The sequence below is a fragment of the Dermochelys coriacea genome, chromosome 23 (genome assembly GCF_009764565.3).
Source record: "Dermochelys coriacea isolate rDerCor1 chromosome 23, rDerCor1.pri.v4, whole genome shotgun sequence".
Lineage (NCBI taxonomy): Eukaryota > Metazoa > Chordata > Testudines > Dermochelyidae > Dermochelys > Dermochelys coriacea.
In genome coordinates, this window is record NC_050090.1 from 16,610,089 (window position 1) to 16,631,172 (window position 21,084).

At 62.4% G+C, this 21,084-nt stretch overlaps 1 protein-coding gene across 2 annotated transcripts; it reads right to left on the bottom strand.

The window, feature by feature from the left end:
* Positions 1 to 3,381: 3,381 nt before the first annotated feature.
* On the bottom strand, positions 3,382 to 17,791 carry PNCK (pregnancy up-regulated nonubiquitous CaM kinase). 2 transcript variants are annotated; one of them, XM_038381696.2, is made up of 12 exons: positions 17,773 to 17,791; positions 7,178 to 7,276; positions 6,857 to 6,988; positions 6,494 to 6,568; positions 6,151 to 6,289; positions 5,707 to 5,830; positions 5,483 to 5,558; positions 5,038 to 5,150; positions 4,816 to 4,894; positions 4,639 to 4,726; positions 4,075 to 4,193; positions 3,382 to 3,761 (listed from the first exon to the last, which is right to left on the bottom strand). In XM_038381696.2, exons 2-11 carry the CDS (start codon positions 7,252 to 7,254, stop codon positions 4,083 to 4,085), a joined length of 1,014 nt encoding a protein of 337 aa, XP_038237624.1. In that variant the 5' UTR covers positions 7,255 to 7,276; positions 17,773 to 17,791; the 3' UTR covers positions 3,382 to 3,761; positions 4,075 to 4,082. The 2 variants fall into 2 exon arrangements, with proteins under 2 accessions (XP_038237624.1, XP_038237623.1); XM_038381695.2 differs by lacking the exon at positions 17,773 to 17,791 and adding an exon at positions 17,597 to 17,659.
* Positions 17,792 to 21,084: the final 3,293 nt, after the last annotated feature.

Consider the following 21,084-nt stretch of genomic DNA (forward strand, 5'->3'; position numbering starts at 1 on the left):
TGGCCCTGACCCAGAGCAGCCTCTGGGGGGGACAGGGCCAGGGCCAGGTGCAAATGTACAGCCAGGGGACACCCCCGGCGCCCTGCGGAGACTTGTGCTGGGCTTAGCAATGCTCCGGCCCTGTCCCGGGGGCAGCGGACGCCAGCCCCCCCAGCGTCTCCAGGGGGGAGACAGCCCCGTGTCTTGCCGCGCCATGGGGGGGGATGCTGGGGAGTCGTCCCAGCCGCGTCCCGGTCCGGAGCCCACATTGAGCGGGTTCGTGTGCAGTGAGGATGTGCCTGGCTGGGTCTGCACCCGGGGCAGGACCAGGGAGACTCAAGCTGGGGTAACAGGAGTGTCCCAGCCTGGGGGTGAAGACGACAGACACGCCCGGGACTGGGGGCGTTGTGTGAACGGGGGGAGCCAGGAGTTGGTGCTGCATGAGCCCCCTGCCCAATCCCTGGTCCCATCCACCCCGAGGGGCAGGAGCCCAGTGCCCTGGTGATGGGGCGTGAGGGCGGCTCTGGTACTAACTGGCCCCCTCGCGGTTGCGTCGTCAGGCACCATCCACCCGGGTTCGATCCGGTCCACGGGAGCCGCGTTACTTCTCCAGTCAGGCTGCCCAGACCAGATCCTGGGGCCAGCTCTGCCCCGGTCGTCACCTGCAGGCGTGAGAGCTACCGGGGGGGGCTTAAGACTAGACAGTCCCGGGGGGGGGGTTAATTCACTTCCTCAAACACCCTGGGGCGAGAACCAGAAACCAGTCGCCCTGGCTAAACAACCAAGGCAGAGAAGTGGTGAGGGGGAAGACACGTCTTTGGACCGTGAAATCCTCGCGGGGAAGAGGGAAGGAGCCTGAACCCTGGCAAGTGAAGTGTGGAAACACAACGGGGAGGCTGAAAAGAACGTGAGACCAGCGAGCCAGAGACTCGGAAAGTCCCAGCAAAACAAGTTCAGTCCATCGGAAGCAGGAAGCTGCTAAACAACCCGTGGGGCCCCTGGGCGATGAAGGTGCTAAGGGAGCAGTCAAGGACGACAAGGCCTTTGCGGAGAAACTCAGTGAATTCTTTGCATCGGTCTTCACGGCTGACGTGCGTGAGATTCCCACACCTGAGCCGGTCTCGTTAGGTGACAGGTCTGAGGAACTGGCCCAGACTGAGGTGCCATTAGAGGAGGTTTGGGAACAAATTGCTAAACTAAACAGCAGTAAGTCACCAGGACTGGATGGGATTCACCCAAGAGTTCGGAAGGGCTCAAATGTGAAGTTGCAGAACTAACAACTGTGGTTTGTTACCTGCCCTTTAAATCCGCTTCCGTCCCGCTGACGGGGGGGAGCTAACGTGACGCCAATTGTTAAAAGGGCTCCAGAGGTGATCCCGGCAATCCCAGGCCGGTAGCCTGACTTCAGTACCGGGCAACTGGGTGAAACTCGGAGAGAACGGAATCGTCGGCCAGCGGGAGGAGCAGAATTTGTTGGGGAGGAGTCACCAGGGTTTTAGTCCCGGCAAATCGTGGCTCCCGCATTGGCTGGCCTCCTCTGAGGGGTCGACAAGTGCGTGGACGAGGGGGACCCTGGGGGTACTGACAGCCAGTGACAAGGTGGCTGCTCCGAGGGATCCGGCTTTTCCACTTCCCTCGCCAGGGGTTGGCCAGGGTCACTGCTGGTGGAGGGAAGGGGATTAGCCAGGAAGACCCTGGAGTGTCCCCCTCCCCTCCCCAAACTCACTGAACACCCCCCCTGCAGGTACCAGGGGCCCCTTTTCTTTCCTGCTGCCTCCCCACCCGGATGCCTGGGTTCCTCTTTCTTCCTTTCCCTGTTCCTCCTCCCCCCACCAGTGCTTGGACACCCGGGTCGCCCCCAGGCGGGCCCTGCCCAGACGCCTGGATCCCCTCCTGGCTCCCTCCCTCCCTAGGTACGGACTGCCCTCCCTGGACACCTGGGTCCCTCTCCCCCCCCCCGCAGCGAGAGAGGAAGGGGTTATAAGGCGGCAGGGAGGCTGGGGACAGGACCCCCCCACCCCAGAACTGGGCCCCATTTGGCTGTGCCCATTGGTAGTGGTTTTACAGCAGCACCCCGACTGTCCAGCTGAGAGGTTACCCCTGGGGGGGGCATCTGGCAGGGGCGCGACCCACAACTTGATGGTAGCCCAAGACCAGGCCTCATTATGCTGTGGACATTACTAGCAGCATTATGGTAGCCTAGACCAGGCCCCCCACCGGGGTCCCCCTCCCAGACAAGGGACAGGGCCCCACCGGCCAGACACAGAGAACGTCACGAGGGGCCGGGGCCTTCACTCTGGACAGGGACCCCTCCGACTCCCAGCCAGGAGGGACCCCCTGGCAACCTGCCTCCATTCAGGTGGGACATTGGGATAGACACCCCGCACCCCAGCCCCACTGTGTCTGCTCAAAAGGGGTACAGCAGATGAGGAAACTGAGTCAGGGCCAGAGGTGGTGGCGAAGGGAGCCAGAAAAGCACTCACGGTTTGCGCTCTGGGGTCATGGGTCCCTCGCCCGGCTGGGCCCGACTCCGCACTCCCGGAGCGCAGGTGGGTGGATTTGCAGCACTGCCCCACGGCCGAGCCCAAAGAGCCAGCCGGCCAGGCCTGCAATGGGCACTCGCACAGCTCCAGGTACCCCAGCCCCCCCATGGACCCCACACTGCCCCTGCACTTCCTAGCTCTCCCTGCCAACTTCCTCCCCACAGGGCCTGCCCCCCTGGGCATCCAGCCTGTGGTTACAGTCGGGGTGACACCCCACCCCTGGCCTCCTACCTTTTGTGGCCCCCAACACAGCCAATGCCGCCCAGCTCCAAACCCCCGGCCCAAAATTAACATGCAAATGAGGCCTTGGCTCCAGACGCTGGCTCATGGATGGAGGGAGGGAACCAACCCCCCCGGGCAATCCCCTTCCCCCCTCCCCACTCCCCTCCCAGAGCTGGGGAGAGAACCCAGGAGTCCTGGTTCCCAGCCCGCTCTGCTCTAACCACTAGCCCCATGGGTGTGAGCTGGGTGCCAGGCGGGATACCAGGGTAGGTGGGCACAAAACTCCATGACACTCCCCAGCTAGTTTGACAGGTTTTATTATTGACAGATCATGGGATGCGAAAGTGCCCCCCTGCCCCTCCCCCTCCCCCTAGCTCTGCCGGTGTCCCCCCTCACTCCCGACCCCCAGCCCCTGCCAGCTCAACCCTGGGCCCACCCACCTCTGCCGGTGCCCCCCTCACTGCTGACCCCCAGCCCCTTCCCCCCCAGCTCTGCCAGTGCCCCTCACTCCCGACCCCCTGCCGCTGCCTGCCCAGCCCTGCCCCCCCAGCTCTGCCGGTGCCCCCCCTCACTCCCGACCCCCTGCCGCTGCCAGCTCAACCCTGGGCCCACCCACCTCTGCTGGTGCCCCCCCTCACTGCTGACCCCCAGCCCCTCCCAGCTCAACCCTGGGCCCTCCCCACCACAGCTGCTGCCACTCCCGACCTGTAGCCCTCTGCTGCTACTTATGCGGGGGAGGGCTGGACCCATATCTCATTGCAGTCTGTGGTGCGGGGGTGGGGGGGCTCTTTCTCCTTTTAACCCCTTCCCATCCATGCCTCAGCTCTCTCTGGGGCAGGTGGGGGCCTGTGGCCGGGGGCAAGTTGGGAAAGGCGGCCGGGGGGGGGCCATGTGGTCTGGGGGGGAGGGGCTGTGGTCCCAGGCTGCCCCCAGCCCCAGAGGTGGCTGCTGGGGGGGGCGGCTGGGGCTGGGGTTTGGTCCTTCATGCAGTTGGGCGGCTCATGCAGATGCCAGCACCTGCAGGGAGAAAAGGGGGGGAGACCATGAGCACTGGGAGGGGCCAGGTCAAGGGGGGCCCCTGTGGGATGGGGGGCTGGTGGGGGTCAGTGCGGGGGGGCCAGGCTAAAGCAGGGAGAGGTGGGGGCGTGGCTAGCTGGGGTGTGGCCACATGAGGGGGGTTGTACTGGGGGCGTGGCCAGGTGGGTGTGGCTAGGTGCCCGGGGGTGTGTGTCTGTGCTGGGGGCGTGGCCTGGGTGCATGTAGGGGCGTGGCTAGAGGGGTGGAACCAATCCTCACCCCCCTCCACATGCACACACTCCCCCATCCTCACCTCTGGGGTCACCAGTCCCCGCATGGCCCCCCTGGTGCCCCCTCCTCCACCTCGTCGGCCTCGGGGCTCTGCCCCATCTTGGTGATGTGGCGCAGGAAGGACGTGGCGTTGATAGCTCGCTGGGGGGGCACAGAATATCCTGCGTGAGACACCCCCCCCCGGGACGGGACCCAGGCGTCCGGGACGGCTAGCCCCTAGGGGAGCCCCCCAGCTCACCCACCATCTGGGGACTGGACCCAGGCATCCGGGATGGCTAGCCCCGATGGGAGCCCCCCAGCTCACCCACCTTCTGGGGACAGGACCCAGGCGTCCGGGATGGCTAGCCCCGAGGGGAGCCCCCCAGCTCACCCATCCTCTGGGGATGGGACCCAGGCGTCCGGGACGACTAGCCCCTAGGGGAACCCCCCCAGCTCACCCACCCTCTGGGGACGGGACCCAGGTGTCCGGGACAGCTAGTCCCAAGGGGGACCCACCCTCAAGGGACAGGACCTCGGTGGCTGGGGCAAGGACAAGGGACCCAGGCGTCCAGGGTGGGGGGATGGGACCCAAGTGTCCGGGGCTCACCTTCCACTGAGTCCTGGCAAAGTTTTTCTGGATCTGTTCACTCACGGAGCTGTGAATGTCTTTGTCCAGCGCCATATCCCCCGAGATCCTGGGGGGGGGGGGGTCAGAGGTGAAAGGTCAGGGGGCTCTCGATGGGGACCCCCCACCCCCACCCATCCCACGGTGGGGGGAGCTCACCATGGGTGCTGCAGGGCCTGTTCGCATGTGTAGCGCTTCTCGGGGTCCCGCTGCAGCAGCTGCTGGATGAAATCCTTGGCTGGGGGAGGGAAGGGTGGTCCCTGTGAGCTGGGGACTCCAAAAGCCCCCTGCCATTGGGAACCACCATCATTGGGGGGCCCCCCATATCCCCTCCCATGTAGGGACCCCGCCCAGATTTTGGGGCCACCCTGCGGGTCTCACCTGAGTCCGAGATGTCATCCCAATAGGGTGAGTCGAACTCAAACGCCCCTTTGAGAATCTGGGCGAAGAGTTCGGAGTCATTGTCGTCGTAGAAAGGGGGGTAACCGCACAGCCTGGGGAGGGCACAAAGGGGTGAGAGATGGGTCACCCGTCCCACCTGGGGCCAGCACCCCCCACCGTCCTCCCAGATGCCTGGGTCTCCTCCCCATCTCTCCTCCCCTCTCCAGAAACACCATCCCGGACGCCTGGGTCCCATTCTGCAGGGCCGGGTGTGCTGTGGGAGCCCCTGGTAGCAGCACCCCCGGATGCCTGGGTCCCATTCCCAACCCCGGACTCCTGGGTACCATTCTATGGGGCGGGGTGTGCTGTGGGAGCCCCTGGCAGTGGTGCCCCCAGATGCCTGGGTTCTCTCCCACACCCCCTCGCCCCCCCGGGTGGGACTTACAGGATGTAGGAGATGACGCCCAGCGCCCACGAATCCACAGCTTTCCCGTAGGGCTTCTGCTCCAGGAGCTCAGGGGCTAGAGGGTGAGAGATGGGAGTCACTGCCCTGGCCCCCCCACTCTCCCAAACTGCTCTTGCCCCCCCACCTGCCTCCGACCCCCCAAGCTTCCCCTGCCCCCCAGCCTGCCCCTCCCCCAACTGTCCCCAGGCCCCCGCCTCCCTCACCCACGTAGCCGGGGGTCCCGCAGGCCGTGGCCATCACCCCATCTGACTCCAGCTTGGAGAGCCCAAAATCCGTGATCATGATCTTGGCATCCTCGAAGGGGCTGGCGTAGAGCAGGTTCTCGGGCTGGGGGGGCAGAGGGGGTTAAACTGGGGGGTATCAGGGCAGAGACCCCCATGGCTCCAGGCCCCCCACCTAACCCCTCCCTGCAGCCCCCCATCCCTGCCCCTCTCAGACCCCCCACCCCACCTCCTCCCCACCCCCTCTGACACTGCTGTGACTCCGCCTCCACCCAGGACCCCACTGAGACCACGCCCCCTTCCTGTGGCCCCCACCCCTGGTCTCTCTGAGACCACGCCCCTCCTCCACAGGCCCTGCCCCGGTCTCTGAATCCCTGCCCCTAGGCCCCTGTGAGACCGTGCCCCCCCACAAGCCCCACCCCTCACCTTGAGGTCCCGGTGCACTATCCCCAGCTGGTGCAGGTAGCTCACGGCCTCCAGCACCTGCCGGATGAGGCGGCTGGCGTCCCGCTCCGTGTAGTGCCCCCGCTCGACGATCCGGTCAAACAGCTCCCCCCCCGTCACCCTGCCAGAGACCCCCCCATGAGCCGGGGAGAGAACCCAGGAGTCCGGGTTCCCAGCCACCTCCCCACCCTAATCACTAGACCCCCTCCCCTCCCAGAGCCAGAGAGAGAACCCAGGAGTCCGGGCTCCCAGCCCCGCCCAGAGCTCTAACCCCCAGCTCCCCCTCCCCTCCCAGAGCCAGCAGAACCCAGGCGTCCGGGCTCACAGCTGCATGGCCAGGTACAGGTGCGTGGGGGTTTCGTAGATGTTCTCCAGAGCCACGATGTTCTCGTGCTGGATCCTGCAATGGGGAGGAGAGACAGGTCGGGGGGGACTTGGGCCCCCGGAAAGAGCCCCTGAGCTCCTCAAACCCGCCCCCCCACAGCTCCCCATCCACCCCCACAGCTCCCCCATCCCCCGCCCCCCATCCCCACACCCTGCCTCCCACAGCTCCGCATCCCCACACCTTGCTCCCCACAGCTCCCCCTGATGCTGACTGCCCTCAACACCCCCAATGCCCCCTTCTGATCACTGCCCCATCCCCCTCCGTCCATGCCCACCCCACACTGACCCCTTGACCCTCCCTTACTTCCTGAGCACGGCGATTTCATTCTCCACAGCCACCTCCTTGCCCCGCAGCACCTTCTTGGGGATGCATTTCAGGGCCACCAGCTGCTGGGAGCCCCGCTCCTGGGCCAGGAACACCTCCGAGAAGGCCCCGCTGTGGGACAGACCAACAAGGGGTCAGTCTCCAGGTGAGGCGGCTCCCCCCCCAACTCAGCGATGCAGAGAAGGGGAAACTGAGGCATGGAGATGCTGGAGAGCAGGTGTCTCCCCCAGAGTCACCAGGCCAGGAGTCCTGGCTGTCCCCTCCCCAGGTTTTGCCCCCCACCCTTCTCGGGTGACTCACGCCCCAAGTTTCTCCTTGATGTCATAGACAGTGCCGATCTCCTCTGTGGTTTTCCTCCAGCTCTCTCCCATCAGCATGGCACGCGGGTCCGGCTGGGCACTGAGGAGACGGGGGAGGTCAGGCCCATGGGTTGGACACAGAACCCTGCTCTGACCCACTGGCCCCTACTGCCCTCCCAGGGCTGGGAGAGAACCCAGGAGTCCTGGCTCCCAGCCCCCACCCCCCCACTCTAACCACCAGTCCCCACTCCCCTCCCAGGGCTGGGAGAGAACCCAGGAGTCCTGTTCAAAACCAATAGGGGTTGAAGACCAGATGCCCTGAACAGGGCATTGGTGAAGGAGCAGGAAGTGGGGGCACCTTCCCATTGGGCTGTGCTAGACCTTCCCCCGAAAGACTGGGATCACCGTGCTGAGCTTCCTCTCACACCACACACCCGTGGGCAGGGACCTTCGATGGTTAATTGGTGCATCGGAGGCAAAAAAGATGGCCACCAGTGGGCGTTCAACGGGCTTGCGGGCGAAAGGGTCTGGGGAGGGAGTAAGGGCTGGGAAAGGGTCGGGGTCTGTGTGTTCAATAAGTGTGTGGAGGGGAGGGAGAGGACATGAGGGGACGGATGGGGAGTGTGGGGATGGACGGATGGGACTTGCGGGGATGGATGGGGTGTGCGGGGATGGACGGATGGACATATGGGGCATGCGCAGATGGATGGATGGGATGTGCGGGGATGGGTGGATGGACAGATGGAGTGTGTGGGGATGGACGGACGGGGCATGCAGGATGGATGGATGGACGGATGGGGCGTGCGGGGATGGACGGATGGGGTGTGCGGGGATGGGTCGATGGATGGATCGGGCATATGGGGATGGGTGGATGGACAGATGGGGCGTGCAGGATGGGTGGACGGATGGATGGGGCATGCGGGGATGGGTGGATGGACAGATGGGGCGTGCGGGGATAGACGAATGGGGCGTGGAGGGATGGTTGGATGGATGGATGGATGGATGGGGCATGTGGGGAGCTATGGATGGACAGATGGGGCATGCAGGGATGGGTGGATGGACAGATGGGGCGTGTGGGAAGGGACAGATGGGGCATGCGGGGATGGATGGGGTCTGTGGGGATGGATGGATGGGGCATGCGCGGATGAGTGGATGGACAGATGGGGCGTGCAGAGATGGACAGATGGGGCGTGGAGAGATGGACAGAGGGGGCATGCGGGGATGGATGGATGGGGCATTCGCGGATGAGTGGATGGACAGATGGGGTGTGTGGGGATGGACAGATGGGGTGTGCGGGGATGGGTGGATGGACGGATGGGGCGTGCAGGGATGGACGGATGGGCTGGGTGGGGATTGGTGGATGTACAAATGGGGCATGCAGGGATGGACAGATGGAGCATGCAGCGATGGGTGGATGCATGGATGGGGCGTGCAGGGCTGGGTGGATGGATGGATGGGGAGTACGGTGATGGGTGGATGGACAGATAGGGCATGCGGGGATGGATGGATGGGGCATTCGCGGATGAGTGGATGGACAGATGGGGTGTGTGGGGATGGACAGATGGGGTGTGCGGGGATGGGTGGATGGACGAATGGGGCGTGCAGGGATGGACGGATGGGCTGGGTGGGGATTGGTGGATGTACAAATGGGGCATGCAGGGATGGACAGATGGAGCATGCAGCGATGGGTGGATGGATGGATGGGGCGTGCAGGGCTGGGTGGATGGATGGATGGGGAGTACGGTGATGGGTGGATGGACAGATAGGGCGTGCGGGGATGGATGGATGGGGTATGGGAGGATGGGCAGATGGACGGATGGGGCATGCGCGGATGAGTGGATGGACAGATGGGGCATGTGGGGACGGACAGATGGGGCGTGGTGGGATGGGAGGATGGAGAGATGGGGCGTGGGGGGATAGATGGATGTGTGGGAAGCTATAGATAGACAGATGGGGCGTGCGGGGATGGACAGATGGGGTGTGCGGGGATGGGTGGATGCACGGATGGGGCGTGCAGGGATTGGTGGATGGACAGATGGGGTAGGCAGGGATGGGTGGATGGGGCGTGCGGGGAAGGATGGATGGACAGATGGGGCATGTAGGGATGGACGGATAGGGTGTGCAGGGATGGGTGGATAGGGTGTGTGGGGATGGATAGATGGAGCGTGCGGAGATGGGTGGATGGACGGATGGGGCGTGCGGGAATGGCTGGAGGGATGGATGGGGTATGTGATGTGGGGGGATGGAGGGATGGATGGGGATGTGTGGGGAGAAGGATGGAGGGATGTGGGGATGGATGGAGGGATGGATGGGGTGTGTGGGGGGGATGGATGGGGCACAGAATCATAGAATATCAGGGTTGGGAGGGACCTCAGGAGGTTCTAGTCCAACTCCCTGCTCAAAGCAGGACCAACCCCAACTAAATCCTCCCAGCCAGGGCTTTGTCAAGCCTGACCTTGAAAACCTCTAAGGATGGAGATTCCACCACCTCCCTAGGGAACCCATTCCAGGGCTTCACCACCCTCCTAGGGAAATAGTGTTTCCTAATATCCAACCTAGACCCCCCCCATGCAACTTGAGACCATTGCTCCTTGTTCTGTCATCTGCCCCCACTGAGAACAGTCGAGATCCATCCTCTTTGGAACCCCCCTTCAGGTAGTTGAAGGCTGCTGTCAAACCCCCCTCACTCTTCTCTTCTGCAGACTAAACAAGCCCAGTTCCCTCAGCCTCTCCTCACAAGTCATGTGTTCCAGCCCCCTAATCATTTTTGTTGCCCTTCGCTGGACGTTTTCCAATTTTTCCACATCCTTCTTGTAGTGAGGGGCCCAGAACTGGACACAGTACTGAAGATGAGGCCCCACCAATGTCGAATAGAGGGGAACAATCACGTCCCTCTATCTGCTGGCAATGCCCCTACTTATACAGCCCAAATGCCATTGGCCTTCTTGGCAACAAGGGCACACTGTTGACTCATCTCCAGCTTCTCGTCCACTGTAACCCCTGGGTCCTTTTCTGCAGAACTGCTGCCGAGCCATTCGGTCCCTAGTCTGTAGCGGTGCATTGGATTCTTCCTTCCTAAGTGCAGGACTCTGCACTTGTCCTTGTTGACCCTCATCAGATTTCTTTTGGCCCAATCCTCTAATTTGTCTAGGGCCCTCTGTATCCTCTCCCTACCCTCCAGCGTATCTACCTCTCCTCCCAGTTTAGTGTCCTCTGCGAACTTGCTGAGGGTGCAATCCACACCATCCTCCAGATCATTAATGAAGATATTGAACAAAACCTGCCCCAGGACCTACCCTGGGGGCCCTCCGCTTGATACCAGCTGCCAACTGGACCTGGAGCCATTGATCACTACCCGACAATCTAGCCAGCTTTCTATCCACCTTATCGTCCATTCATCCAGCCCATACTTCTTTAACTTGCTGGCAAGAATACTGTGGGAGACTGTGTCAAAAGCTTTGCTAAGTCAAGGAATAACACATCCACTGTTTTCCCCTCATCCACAGAGCCAGTTATCTCATCATAGAAGGCAAGTAGGTTAGCCACGCATGACTTGCCCTTGGTGAATCCATGCTGACTGTTCCTGATCACTTTCCTCTCCTCTAAGTGCTTCAGAATTGATTCCTTGAGGACCTGCTCCATGATTTTTCCAGGGACTGAGGTGAGGCTGACTGGCCTGTAGTTCCCAGGATCCTCCTTCTTCCCTTTTTTAAAGATGGCCACTACATTAGCCTTCTTCCAGTCGTCCGGGACCTCCCCTGATTGCCAGGAGTTTTCAAGGATAATGGCCAATGGCTCTGCAATCACATCCGCCAACTCCTTTAGCACTCTTGGATGCAGCACATCCAGCCCCATGGACTTGTGCTCGTCCAGCTTTGCTAAATAGTCCCGAACCACTTCTTTCTCCACAGAGGGCTGGTCACCTCCCCCCCACGCTGTGCTGCCCAGTGTAGCCGTCTGGGAGCTGACCTTGTTCAGGAAGACAGAGGCCAGAAAAGCACTGAGTACATTAGCTCTTTGCACACCCTCTGTCACTAGGTTGCCCCCTCATTCAGTCAGCCCCCCTCATTCAGCCCACACTTCCCTGACCTTCTTCTTGTTGCTAACATACCTGAAGAAACCCTCCTTGTTACTCTTCACATCCCTTGCTAGCTGCAACTCCAGGTGTGCTTTGGCCTTGCTGATTTCACTCCTGCATGCTCCTCCCTGGTTATTTGTCCATCTTCCACTTCTTGTCAGCTTCTTTTTTGTGTTTAAGATCAGCAGGGGTTTCACTGTGAAGCCAAGCTGGTCGCCTGCCATATTTACTATTCTTTCTACACCTCGGGATGGTTTGTCCCTGTAACCTCAATAAGGATTCTTTAAAATACAGCCAGCTCTCCTGGACTCCTTTCCCCCTCATGTTGTTCTCCCAGGGGATCCTGCCCATCAGTTCCCTGAGGGAGTCAAAGTCTGTTCTTCTGAAGTCCTGGGTCCGTATTCTGCTGCTCTCCTTTCTTCCCTGGGTCAGGATCCTGAACTAGACCATCTCATGGTCACTGCCTCCCAGGTTCCCATCCACTTTTGCTTCCCCTACTAATTCTTCCCGGTTTGTGAGCAGCAGGTCAAGAAGAGCTCTGCCTCTAGTTGGTTCCTCCAGGACTTGCACCAGGAAATTGTCCCTCCACTTTCCAAAAACTTCCTGGACTGTCTGTGCACCGCTGTATTGCTCTGCTGTATTGCTCTCCCAGCAGATATCGGGGTGACTGAAGTCTCCCATGAGAACCAGGGCCTGTGATCTAGTAACTTCCGTGAGTTGCCAGAAGAAAGTCTCGTCCACCTCATCTCCCTGGTGCAGTGGTCTGTAGCAGACTCCCACCACAACATCACCCCTGCATGTAGGGATGGACGGTTGGATGGGGGCATGGGGGGACAGATGGACGGATGGATGGATGGTGCATGTGGGAGGGGATGGATGTGGCGTGTGGGGATGGATGGATGGATGGATGGTTGGGGGGGATGGATGGGGCATATGGGGATGGATGGAGGGATGGACGGGGTGTGGGGGGGATGGATGTAGATAAATCTCTGCATTAAGCATCTTCACACAACTATGTATTATTTTCACATGCCGTTGTCTTATCCCTCTTCGAGCCCCTTGTGTGACATCTCTCCACACACAGCCCCCGTTCTTGCACACGTGTGTGTCACAGCCCTTGACGGAGGAGCTTTGCATGGCGCCCTGGTGCAAAGTCACAGCCCCGGAGGGCAGGGTTGGTGGACAAAAAATGTCTTGGCGATAAGAGCAGACCAAGCCCCCCTCAATCCCTTGCCCTGGGGATGAGCGGGGTGGGGAAGGCAGCACCTCCAGACACACTGGCAGCCTGTGAGGGGGAGTGTGTGGGGTTATATGCGTGTGTGTGAGGGGGAGCGTGCAGAAGTGTGTGTGTGTGCATGTGTGTGAGGGGGAATGTGCGGGTATGTGTGCGGGGTGTGTGTGTGTGCAAATGTGAGGGGGAGTGTGCAGGTGTGTGTGGGTGGGGGGAGTGTGTGGATGTGGGGGGAGTGTGCAGGTGTGTGCATGTGCAGGGGGAGTGTGCAGGTGTGTGAGGGGAGTGTAATGTCCATCATACGCATACGATACAGTGTTGGTTGATTCAGGTATTACCAATAAACGCGGCGTGGCGCCTTATCCCCTGAACGGATCCCGTGTGGTACAACACGGGGCGGGTGGGGATGGATGAAAGGACGGAAGGATGGATGGACAGATTCACAGAGGGATGGACGGACAGACGGATGAATGGATGGACAGGGCATGTGGGGCTATGGGGAAGATGTGGGGAGGGTGGCTGCAGAGCGGGCCCAGCCTGTGCTACACAATCCAGGCCCCCCCCCCCGTATTATTCACACGACCTCCCTGCCAAATCCACCCTGCTACTAACCAACAAGGCTCTGTGGGCGGGGGGCAGCGGGGAGCAGCGGGGGGCGTGCTAGATCTTGACTTTAGCAAAGCTTCTGACATGGTCTCCCACAGGACCCTGGCCAGCAAGGTAATGAAGTCTGGGCTGGCTGAAGGGACGACACGGCGGACAGAAAGTTGGCTAGATCGTCGGGCTCAGCGGGGAGTGACCAGTGGCTCCGTGTCTCGCTGGCAGCCGGGATCAAGCGGGGCGCCCCAGGGCTGTTCAATATCTTCGTTAACGATCTGGCGGGCGGCGTGAGCTGCCCCCCAGCACGTCCGTCTGCAGAGGAGCCTGGGCTGGGGGAGAGGTGGATCCGCTGCAGGGGAGGGACAGGGTGCAGAGGGACCACGACAAATACGAGGATTGGGCCAAAAGAGACCTGAGGAGGTTCAAGAAGGAGCAGGGCAGAGTCCTGCGCCGAGGACAGGAGACTCCCCGGCACCGTGACAGGCCGGGGGCCGAGCGGCAGGGCAGCAGTTCGGCGGAGCCGGACCCGGGGCTTACGGGGCACGAGGGGCTGGGCAGGAGTCAGCGGTGGGCCCTGGCTGCCAAGGAGCCAACGCCATTGTGGGCTGCGTTAGTAGGGGCCTTGCCAGGAGACCGAGGGGCGGGATCGTTCCCCTCCATTCGGCCCTGGGGAGGCCACACCTGGAGTCCTGCGTCCAGTTCGGGCCCCCCATGAGAGAGGGAGGTGGCCAAATCGGAGGGAGGCCAGCGGAGGGCAAGGGAAATGGCCAGAGGCTGGGGCAGGTGACTGACGAGGAGGGGCCGTGGGAACTGGGGTGATTGAGTCTGCAGACGAGAAGAGCCAGGGGGGACTTGACAGCAGCCAGCGAAGGGGGGTCCCCAAGAGGATGGCGCTCGGCTGGTCTCGGAGGGGGGCAGAGGACAGACCAAGGAGCCATGGTCTCAAGTTGCAGTGCGGGGTCTAGGTGGGATATTAGGAAACACGATTGCCCTAGGAGGGGGGGAAGCCCGGGAGGGGGTTCCCTGGGGGGGGCAGAAGCCCGGGAGGGGGTTCCCTGGGGGGGAAGAATCTCCATCCTTGCAGGGTTTAAGGCCCGACTGGACCAAGCCCTGGCCGGGGGATTTAGTTGGGGCTGGACTAGGACCTCCTGGGCCCCTCCACCCCGATCTTCTGTGAGTCAAAGGCACCACCCAGCCATCCCGACACACACCACAAATCAAACACCACACAACACCCACAGCCAGGGTAACACAACCCCCATACGCACCACATCTACCCACCCACACAACACCCACAACCAGGGTAACACAACCCCCATACGCACCACATCTACCCACCCACACAACACCCACAACCAGGGTAATACAACCCCCATACACACCACATCTACCCACCCACACAATACCCACAGCCAGGGTAACACAACTCCCATACGCACCACATCTACCCACCCACACAACACCCACAACCAGGGTAATACAACCCCCATACACACCACATCTACCCACCCACACAATACCCACAGCCAGGGTAACACAACTCCCATACGCACCACATCTACCCACCCACACAATACCCACAGCCAGGGTAACACAACCCCCATACGCACCACATCTACCCACCCACACAACACCCACAGCCAGGGTAACACAACTCCCATACCCACCACATCTACCCACCCACACAACACCCACAGCCAGGGTAACACAACCCCCATACGCACCACATCTACCCACCCACACAGTCAGGGTAACGCAAATCCCCCTATACACACCACAACACACACAGCCAGAGTAACGCAACCGCCCCCCACACCACAGCTATCCACCCACACAACACCCACAGCCAGGGTAACACAACCCCCCCATACACACCACATCTACCCACCCACACAACACCCACAGCCAGGATAACACAACCCCCATATGCACCACATCTACCCACCCACACAGTCAGGGTAACGGAAATCCCCCTATACACACCACATCTATCCACCCCCACAACACACACAGCCAGAGTAACGCAACCCCCCCCACCACAGCTATCCACCCACACAACACACACAGCCACGCCATGCAATCCCGCCATACATACCACAGCTATCCACCCACACAACACACACAGCCAGGATAACACAACCCCTATACACACCACATCTACCCACCCACACAGTCAGGGTAACGCAAATCCCCCTATACACATCACAACTATCCACCCCCACAACACACACAGCCAGAGTAATGCAACACCCCCCCCACACACCACAGCTATCCACCCACACAACACACACAGCCAGGGTAACACAACCCCCATACGCACCACATCTATCCACCCACACAACACCCACAGCCAGGGTAACACAACCCCCATACACACCACATCTACCCACCCACACAGTCAGGGTAACGCAAATCCCCCTATACACACCACAACACACACAGCCAGAGTAACGCAACCCCCCCACACACCACAGCTATCCACCCACACAACACCCACAGCCAGGGTAACACAACCCCCCCCATACACACCATATCTACCCACCCACACAACACACACAGCCAGGATAACACAACCCCTATACACACCACATCTGCCCACCCACACAGTCAGGGTAACGCAAATCCCCCTATACACATCACAACTATCCACCCCCACAACACACACAGCCAGAGTAACGCAACCCCCCACACACACCACAGCTATCCACCCACACAACACACACGGCCAGGGTAACACAACCCCCATACGCACCACATCTACCCACCCACACAACACACACAGCCAGGGTAACACAACCCCCATACGCACCACATCTATCCACCCACACAACACCCACAGCCAGGGTAACGCAACCTCCCCATACACACCACAGCTGTCCACCCACACAACACACAGCCAGGATAACAACCCCCCCATACACACCACATCTACCCACCCCCACAAACACACACAGCCAGAGTAATGCAACCCCCCACAGAAATCACAGCTATCTATCCACACAACACACACAGTCAGGGTAACGCAAATCCCCCTATACACACCGCAGCTATCCACCCCCACAACACACACAGCCAGGGTAACACAACCCCCCCATACACACCACATCTATCCACCCACACAGTCAGGGTAACACAACCCCCCCATACACACCACATCTACCCACCCACACAACACACAGCCAAGGTAACGCAAATCCTCCTATCTACACCACATCTATCCATCCACACAACACACAGCCAGGGTAACACAACGCCCCCCACATCTATCCACCCACACAACACATACAACCAGGATAACACAGCCCCCCCATAGACACCACTTCTATCTACCCACACAACACACAGCCAGGGTAACAACCCCCCCATACGCACCACAGCTATCCACCCACACAACACACACAGCCAGGGTAACACAACCCCCCCACAACCACATCTATCCACCCCCACAACACACACAGCCAGGGTAACACAACCCCCCCAAACACACTCACCACAGGTCTCCACCCCCACAACACACACAGCCAGGGTAACACAACTCCCCCATACACACCACAGCTATCCACCCATACAACACACAACCAGGGTAACGCAAAACCCCCCATACACATCACATCTATCCACCCACACAGTCAGGGTAACGCAACCCCCCATACACATCACTTCTATCCACCCCCACAACATACACAGCCAGGGTAACACAACCCCCCCCCACACACCACAGCTATCCACCCCCACAACACACACAGCCAGGGTAACGCAACTCCCCCATACACACCACAGCTATCCACCCATACAACACACAACCAGGGTAACGCAAAGCCCCCCATACACACACAGCTATCCACCCACACTACACACAGCCAGAGTAACCAACCCCCCCATACACACCACAGCTATCCACCCACACAACACACAGCCAGGGTTACAACCGCGCCATACACATCACATGTATTTATCCACACAACACACACAGCCAGAGTAACGCAACTCCCCCCCACACACTCACTCACCACAGCTATCCACCCCCACAACACACACAGCCAGGGTAACACAACCCCTATACACACCACATCTACCCACCGACACAACACACAGCCGGGGTAACGCAAATCCTCCTATACACACCGCATCTATCCATCCACACAACACACAGCCAGGGTAACATAACGCCCCCCACATCTATCCACCCAAACAACACATACAAGCGGGATAACACAGCCCCCCCCATACACACCACTTCTATCCACCCCCACAACACAACAGCCAGGGTAACACAACCCCCCACAACCACATCTATCCAGTCACACAACACACAGCCAGGATAACACAACCCCCCACCCCACCCCACCCCCCGTTAGCCCATAACGCCCCCCCATCCCACCCCGCTGCCAGCCCAGCACCGCCCACCTGTGCTACATCCCCCTCTCCCCGGAGCCGGGCACAGGACCCAGGCGTCCGGGCTCCCAGCCCCCCGCCCCCATCTCTCCCTCCGAGGGGGTTCTGGCACCTACCAGCTGGACCTGAGCCCCCTGCAGCTTCTCTCGGAATCTGTTCCTTAGTCTCCCCCCCCGCCCCCCCCAGCTCTTCTCCCCGCCCCCCCCTCGCCCCTTCCCGGCGCGCTCCGGGCCATGTAAGGAAATTGCGGAGATCTCTGGAAGCCAACCAGAGAGACGGAGCCTGAATTTACCCCCGGGCTGCCCGGACGCCTGGGTTCCATCCGCAGCTCGGGGAGAAAAAGGCGGGGGGGAGGGTTCTAGTGGTTGGGGGATGGGGCTGGGAGTCAGCTCTAACCCACCAGCCCCCACTCTCCTCCCAGAGCAGGGGGGGAGAACCCAGGAGTCAGTGCTCCCAGCCCCCACTCCCCCCCCAGAGCCGGGGGGAGAACCCAGGCGTCCGGGCTCTTGGAACCGGAAATCCAGCCTCCTTTCCTCTGACTGGAGCGAAGGCCCTGGGACACCCACCCCCCGCAGGGCTATGAGCCCCCCCGCCCCCAGCAGCCCCCCCCCGCCCCCAGCACTCCGCAGGTCTCTGCCCCAGCGGGACAGGGAGCTAGGCGCCCCCATCGGGTGCCCCGGGGGAAGGGGGGTGGATGGGGGGGGGTTGGGGAGAGCTGTGGGGTAGTGGGGGGGCTGTAAGCGCTGTAGGAAGTGGCCACAAGAGGGCGCCCTAATACCGCTGCTGGTCCCCGCTCCGATCTCAGCAATCAGGCCACAGCAGGGCGGGAGAACCCAGGAGTCCGGGCTCCCAGCCCCCACCCCAGCCCCTGGATCTCACTCTCCGCCCTGAGCCAGGGAGAGAACCCAGGAGTCCGGGCTCCCAGCCCCCACCCCAGCCCCTGGATCTCACTCTCCGCCCTGAGCCAGGGAGAGAACCCAGGAGTCCGGGCTCCCAGCCCCCCCCCCCAGCCCCTGGATCTCACTCTCCGCCCTGAGCCAGGGAGAGAACCCAGGAGTCCGGGCTCCCAGCCCCCACCCCAGCCCCTGGATCTCACTCTCCGCCCTGAGCCAGGGAGAGAACCCAGGAGTCCGGGCTCCCAGCCCCCACCCCAGCCCCTGGATCTCACTCTCCGCCCCGAGCCAGGGAGAGAACCCAGGAGTCCGGGCTCCCAGCCCCCACCCCAGCCCCTGGATCTCACACTCCGCCCTGAGCCAGGGAGAGAACCCAGGAGTCCGGGCTCCCAGCCCCCACCCCAGCCCCTGGATCTCACTCTCCGCCCTGAGCCAGGGAGAGAACCCAGGAGTCCGGGCTCCCAGCCCCCACCCCAGCCCCTGGATCTCACTCTCCGCCCTGAGCCAGAGAGAGAACCCAGGAGTCCGGCCTCCCAGCCCCCACCCCAGCCCCTGGATCTCACTCTCCGCCCTGAGCCAGGGAGAGAACCCAGGAGTCCGGGCTCCCAGCCCCCACCCCAGCCCCTGGATCTCACTCTCCGCCCTGAGCCAGGGAGAGAACCCAGGAGTCCGGGCTCCCAGCCCCCACCCCAGCCCCTGGATCTCACTCTCCGCCCTGAGCCAGGGAGAGAACCCAGGAGTCCGGGCTCCCAGCCCCCACCCCAGCCCCTGGATCTCACTCTCCGCCCTGAGCCAGGGAGAGAACCCAGGAGTCCGGGCTCCCAGCCCCTGGATCTCACTCTCCTCCGTGAGCCAGGGAGAGAACCCAGGAGTCCGGGCTCCCAGCCCCCACCCCAGCCCCAGGATCTCACTCTCCGCCCTGAGCCAGGGAGAGAACCCAGGAGTCCGGGCTCCCAGCCCCCACCCCAGCCCCTGGATCTCACTCTCCGCCCTGAGCCAGGGAGAGAACCCAGGAGTCCGGGCTCCCAGCCCCCACCCCAGCCCCTGGATCTCACTCTCCGCCCTGAGCCAGGGAGAGAACCCAGGAGTCCGGGCTCCCAGCCCCCACCCCAGCCCCTGGATCTCACTCTCCGCCCTGAGCCAGGGAGAGAACCCAGGAGTCCGGGCTCCCAGCCCCTGGATCTCACTCTCCTCCGTGAGCCAGGGAGAGAACCCAGGAGTCCGGGCTCCCAGCCCCCACCCCAGCCCCTGGATCTCACTCTCCGCCCTGAGCCAGGGAGAGAACCCAGGAGTCCGGGCTCCCAGCCCCCACCCCAGCCCCTGGATCTCACTCTCCGCCCTGAGCCAGGGAGAGAACCCAGGAGTCCGGGCTCCCAGCCCCCACCCCAGCCCCTGGATCTCACTCTCCGCCCTGAGCCAGGGAGAGAACCCAGGAGTCCGGGCTCCCAGCCCCCACCCCAGCCCCTGGATCTCACTCTCCGCCCTGAGCCAGGGAGAGAACCCAGGAGTCCGGGCTCCCAGCCCCCACCCCAGCCCCTGGATCTCACTCTCCTCCCTGAGCCAGGGAGAGAACCCAGGAGTCCGGGCTCCCAGCCCCCACCCCAGCCCCTGGATCTCACTCTCCGCCCTGAGCCAGGGAGAGAACCCAGGAGTCCGGGCTCCCAGCCCCCACCCCAGCCCCTGGATCTCACACTCCGCCCTGAGCCAGGGAGAGAACCCAGGAGTCCGGGCTCCCAGCCCCCACCCCAGCCCCTGGATCTCACTCTCCGCCCTGAGCCAGGGAGAGAACCCAGGAGTCCGGGCTCCCAGCCCCTGGATCTCACTCTCCTCCCTGAGCCAGGGAGAGAACCCAGGAGTCCGGGCTCCCAGCCCCCACCCGAGCCCCTGGATCTCACTCTCCGCCCTGAGCCAGGGAGAGAACCCAGGAGTCCGGGCTCCCAGCCCCCACCCCAGCCCCTGGATCTCACTCTCCGCCCTGAGCCAGGGAGAGAACCCAGGAGTCCGGGCTCCCAGCCCCCACCCCAGCCCCTGGATCTCACTCTCCTCCCTGAGCCAGGGAGAGAACCCAGGAGTCCGGGCTCCCACACCCCCCTCTTGCCATGGGAGGGATCCCAGCAGGGGCGTGACGGGGGGGCTGGGGATGCAAGAGCGGGGCTTTGGGAGCAGTTCCGGGGGAGTCTCTAAAATAGCCTGGGGGGTGGGAGCTGGGGAGCATCTCAGCTGGAGGAGGGAATCTGCCATCCGTACCGGCAGGAGTTGGGCTTGGGGGGGGTCCCAGCTGCCGGGGGGGAGGGTCTGCACCCTCCCAGCTGTGAGGGGGGGTCCCAGCAGCGGGGGGCAGGGGCTGAGCTCTCCCAGCTGTGCGGGGGGGGTGAGGGACTTCGCTCTCCCAGCTGTGCGGGGGGGCGGAGGGGGATCCCAGCAGCGGGGGGGGGGTGAGGGGCTGCGCCCTCCCAGCTGTGAGGGGGAGCGGGAGGATCCCAGCGGCGGGGGGAGGGGCTGAGCTCTCCCAGCTGGGGGGGCAGGGGGATCCCAGCAGCGGCGGGGGGAGGGGCTGCGCTTCTCCCCCCCCGTCACACGCTTCTCCCGAAATAGCGGCTCCTCCCCCTGCCTGGCAACGCTAGCTGCGGGGGGGGAACGGGGGGGCGGGTCCCGAGGCGTGATGCTGCCCGTGACGTCACCCCATGTCTGCATAAAGCCCGGGGGGGGCG

Excerpts from the sequence above, each read along its gene's own strand:
- PNCK (XM_038381696.2), bottom strand. The coding sequence starts at position 7,254 with ATGCTGATGGGAGAGAGCTGGAGGAAAACCACAGAGGAGATCGGCACT. Across the intron at positions 4,895-5,037 it reads GGATGACATCTCGGACTCAG|CCAAGGATTTCATCCAGCAG; the intron begins GTGAGACCCGCA and ends TCCCTCCCCCAG. Across the intron at positions 4,727-4,815 it reads CAGGCCCTGCAGCACCCATG|GATCTCGGGGGATATGGCGC; the intron begins GTGAGCTCCCCC and ends CCCCCCCCCCAG.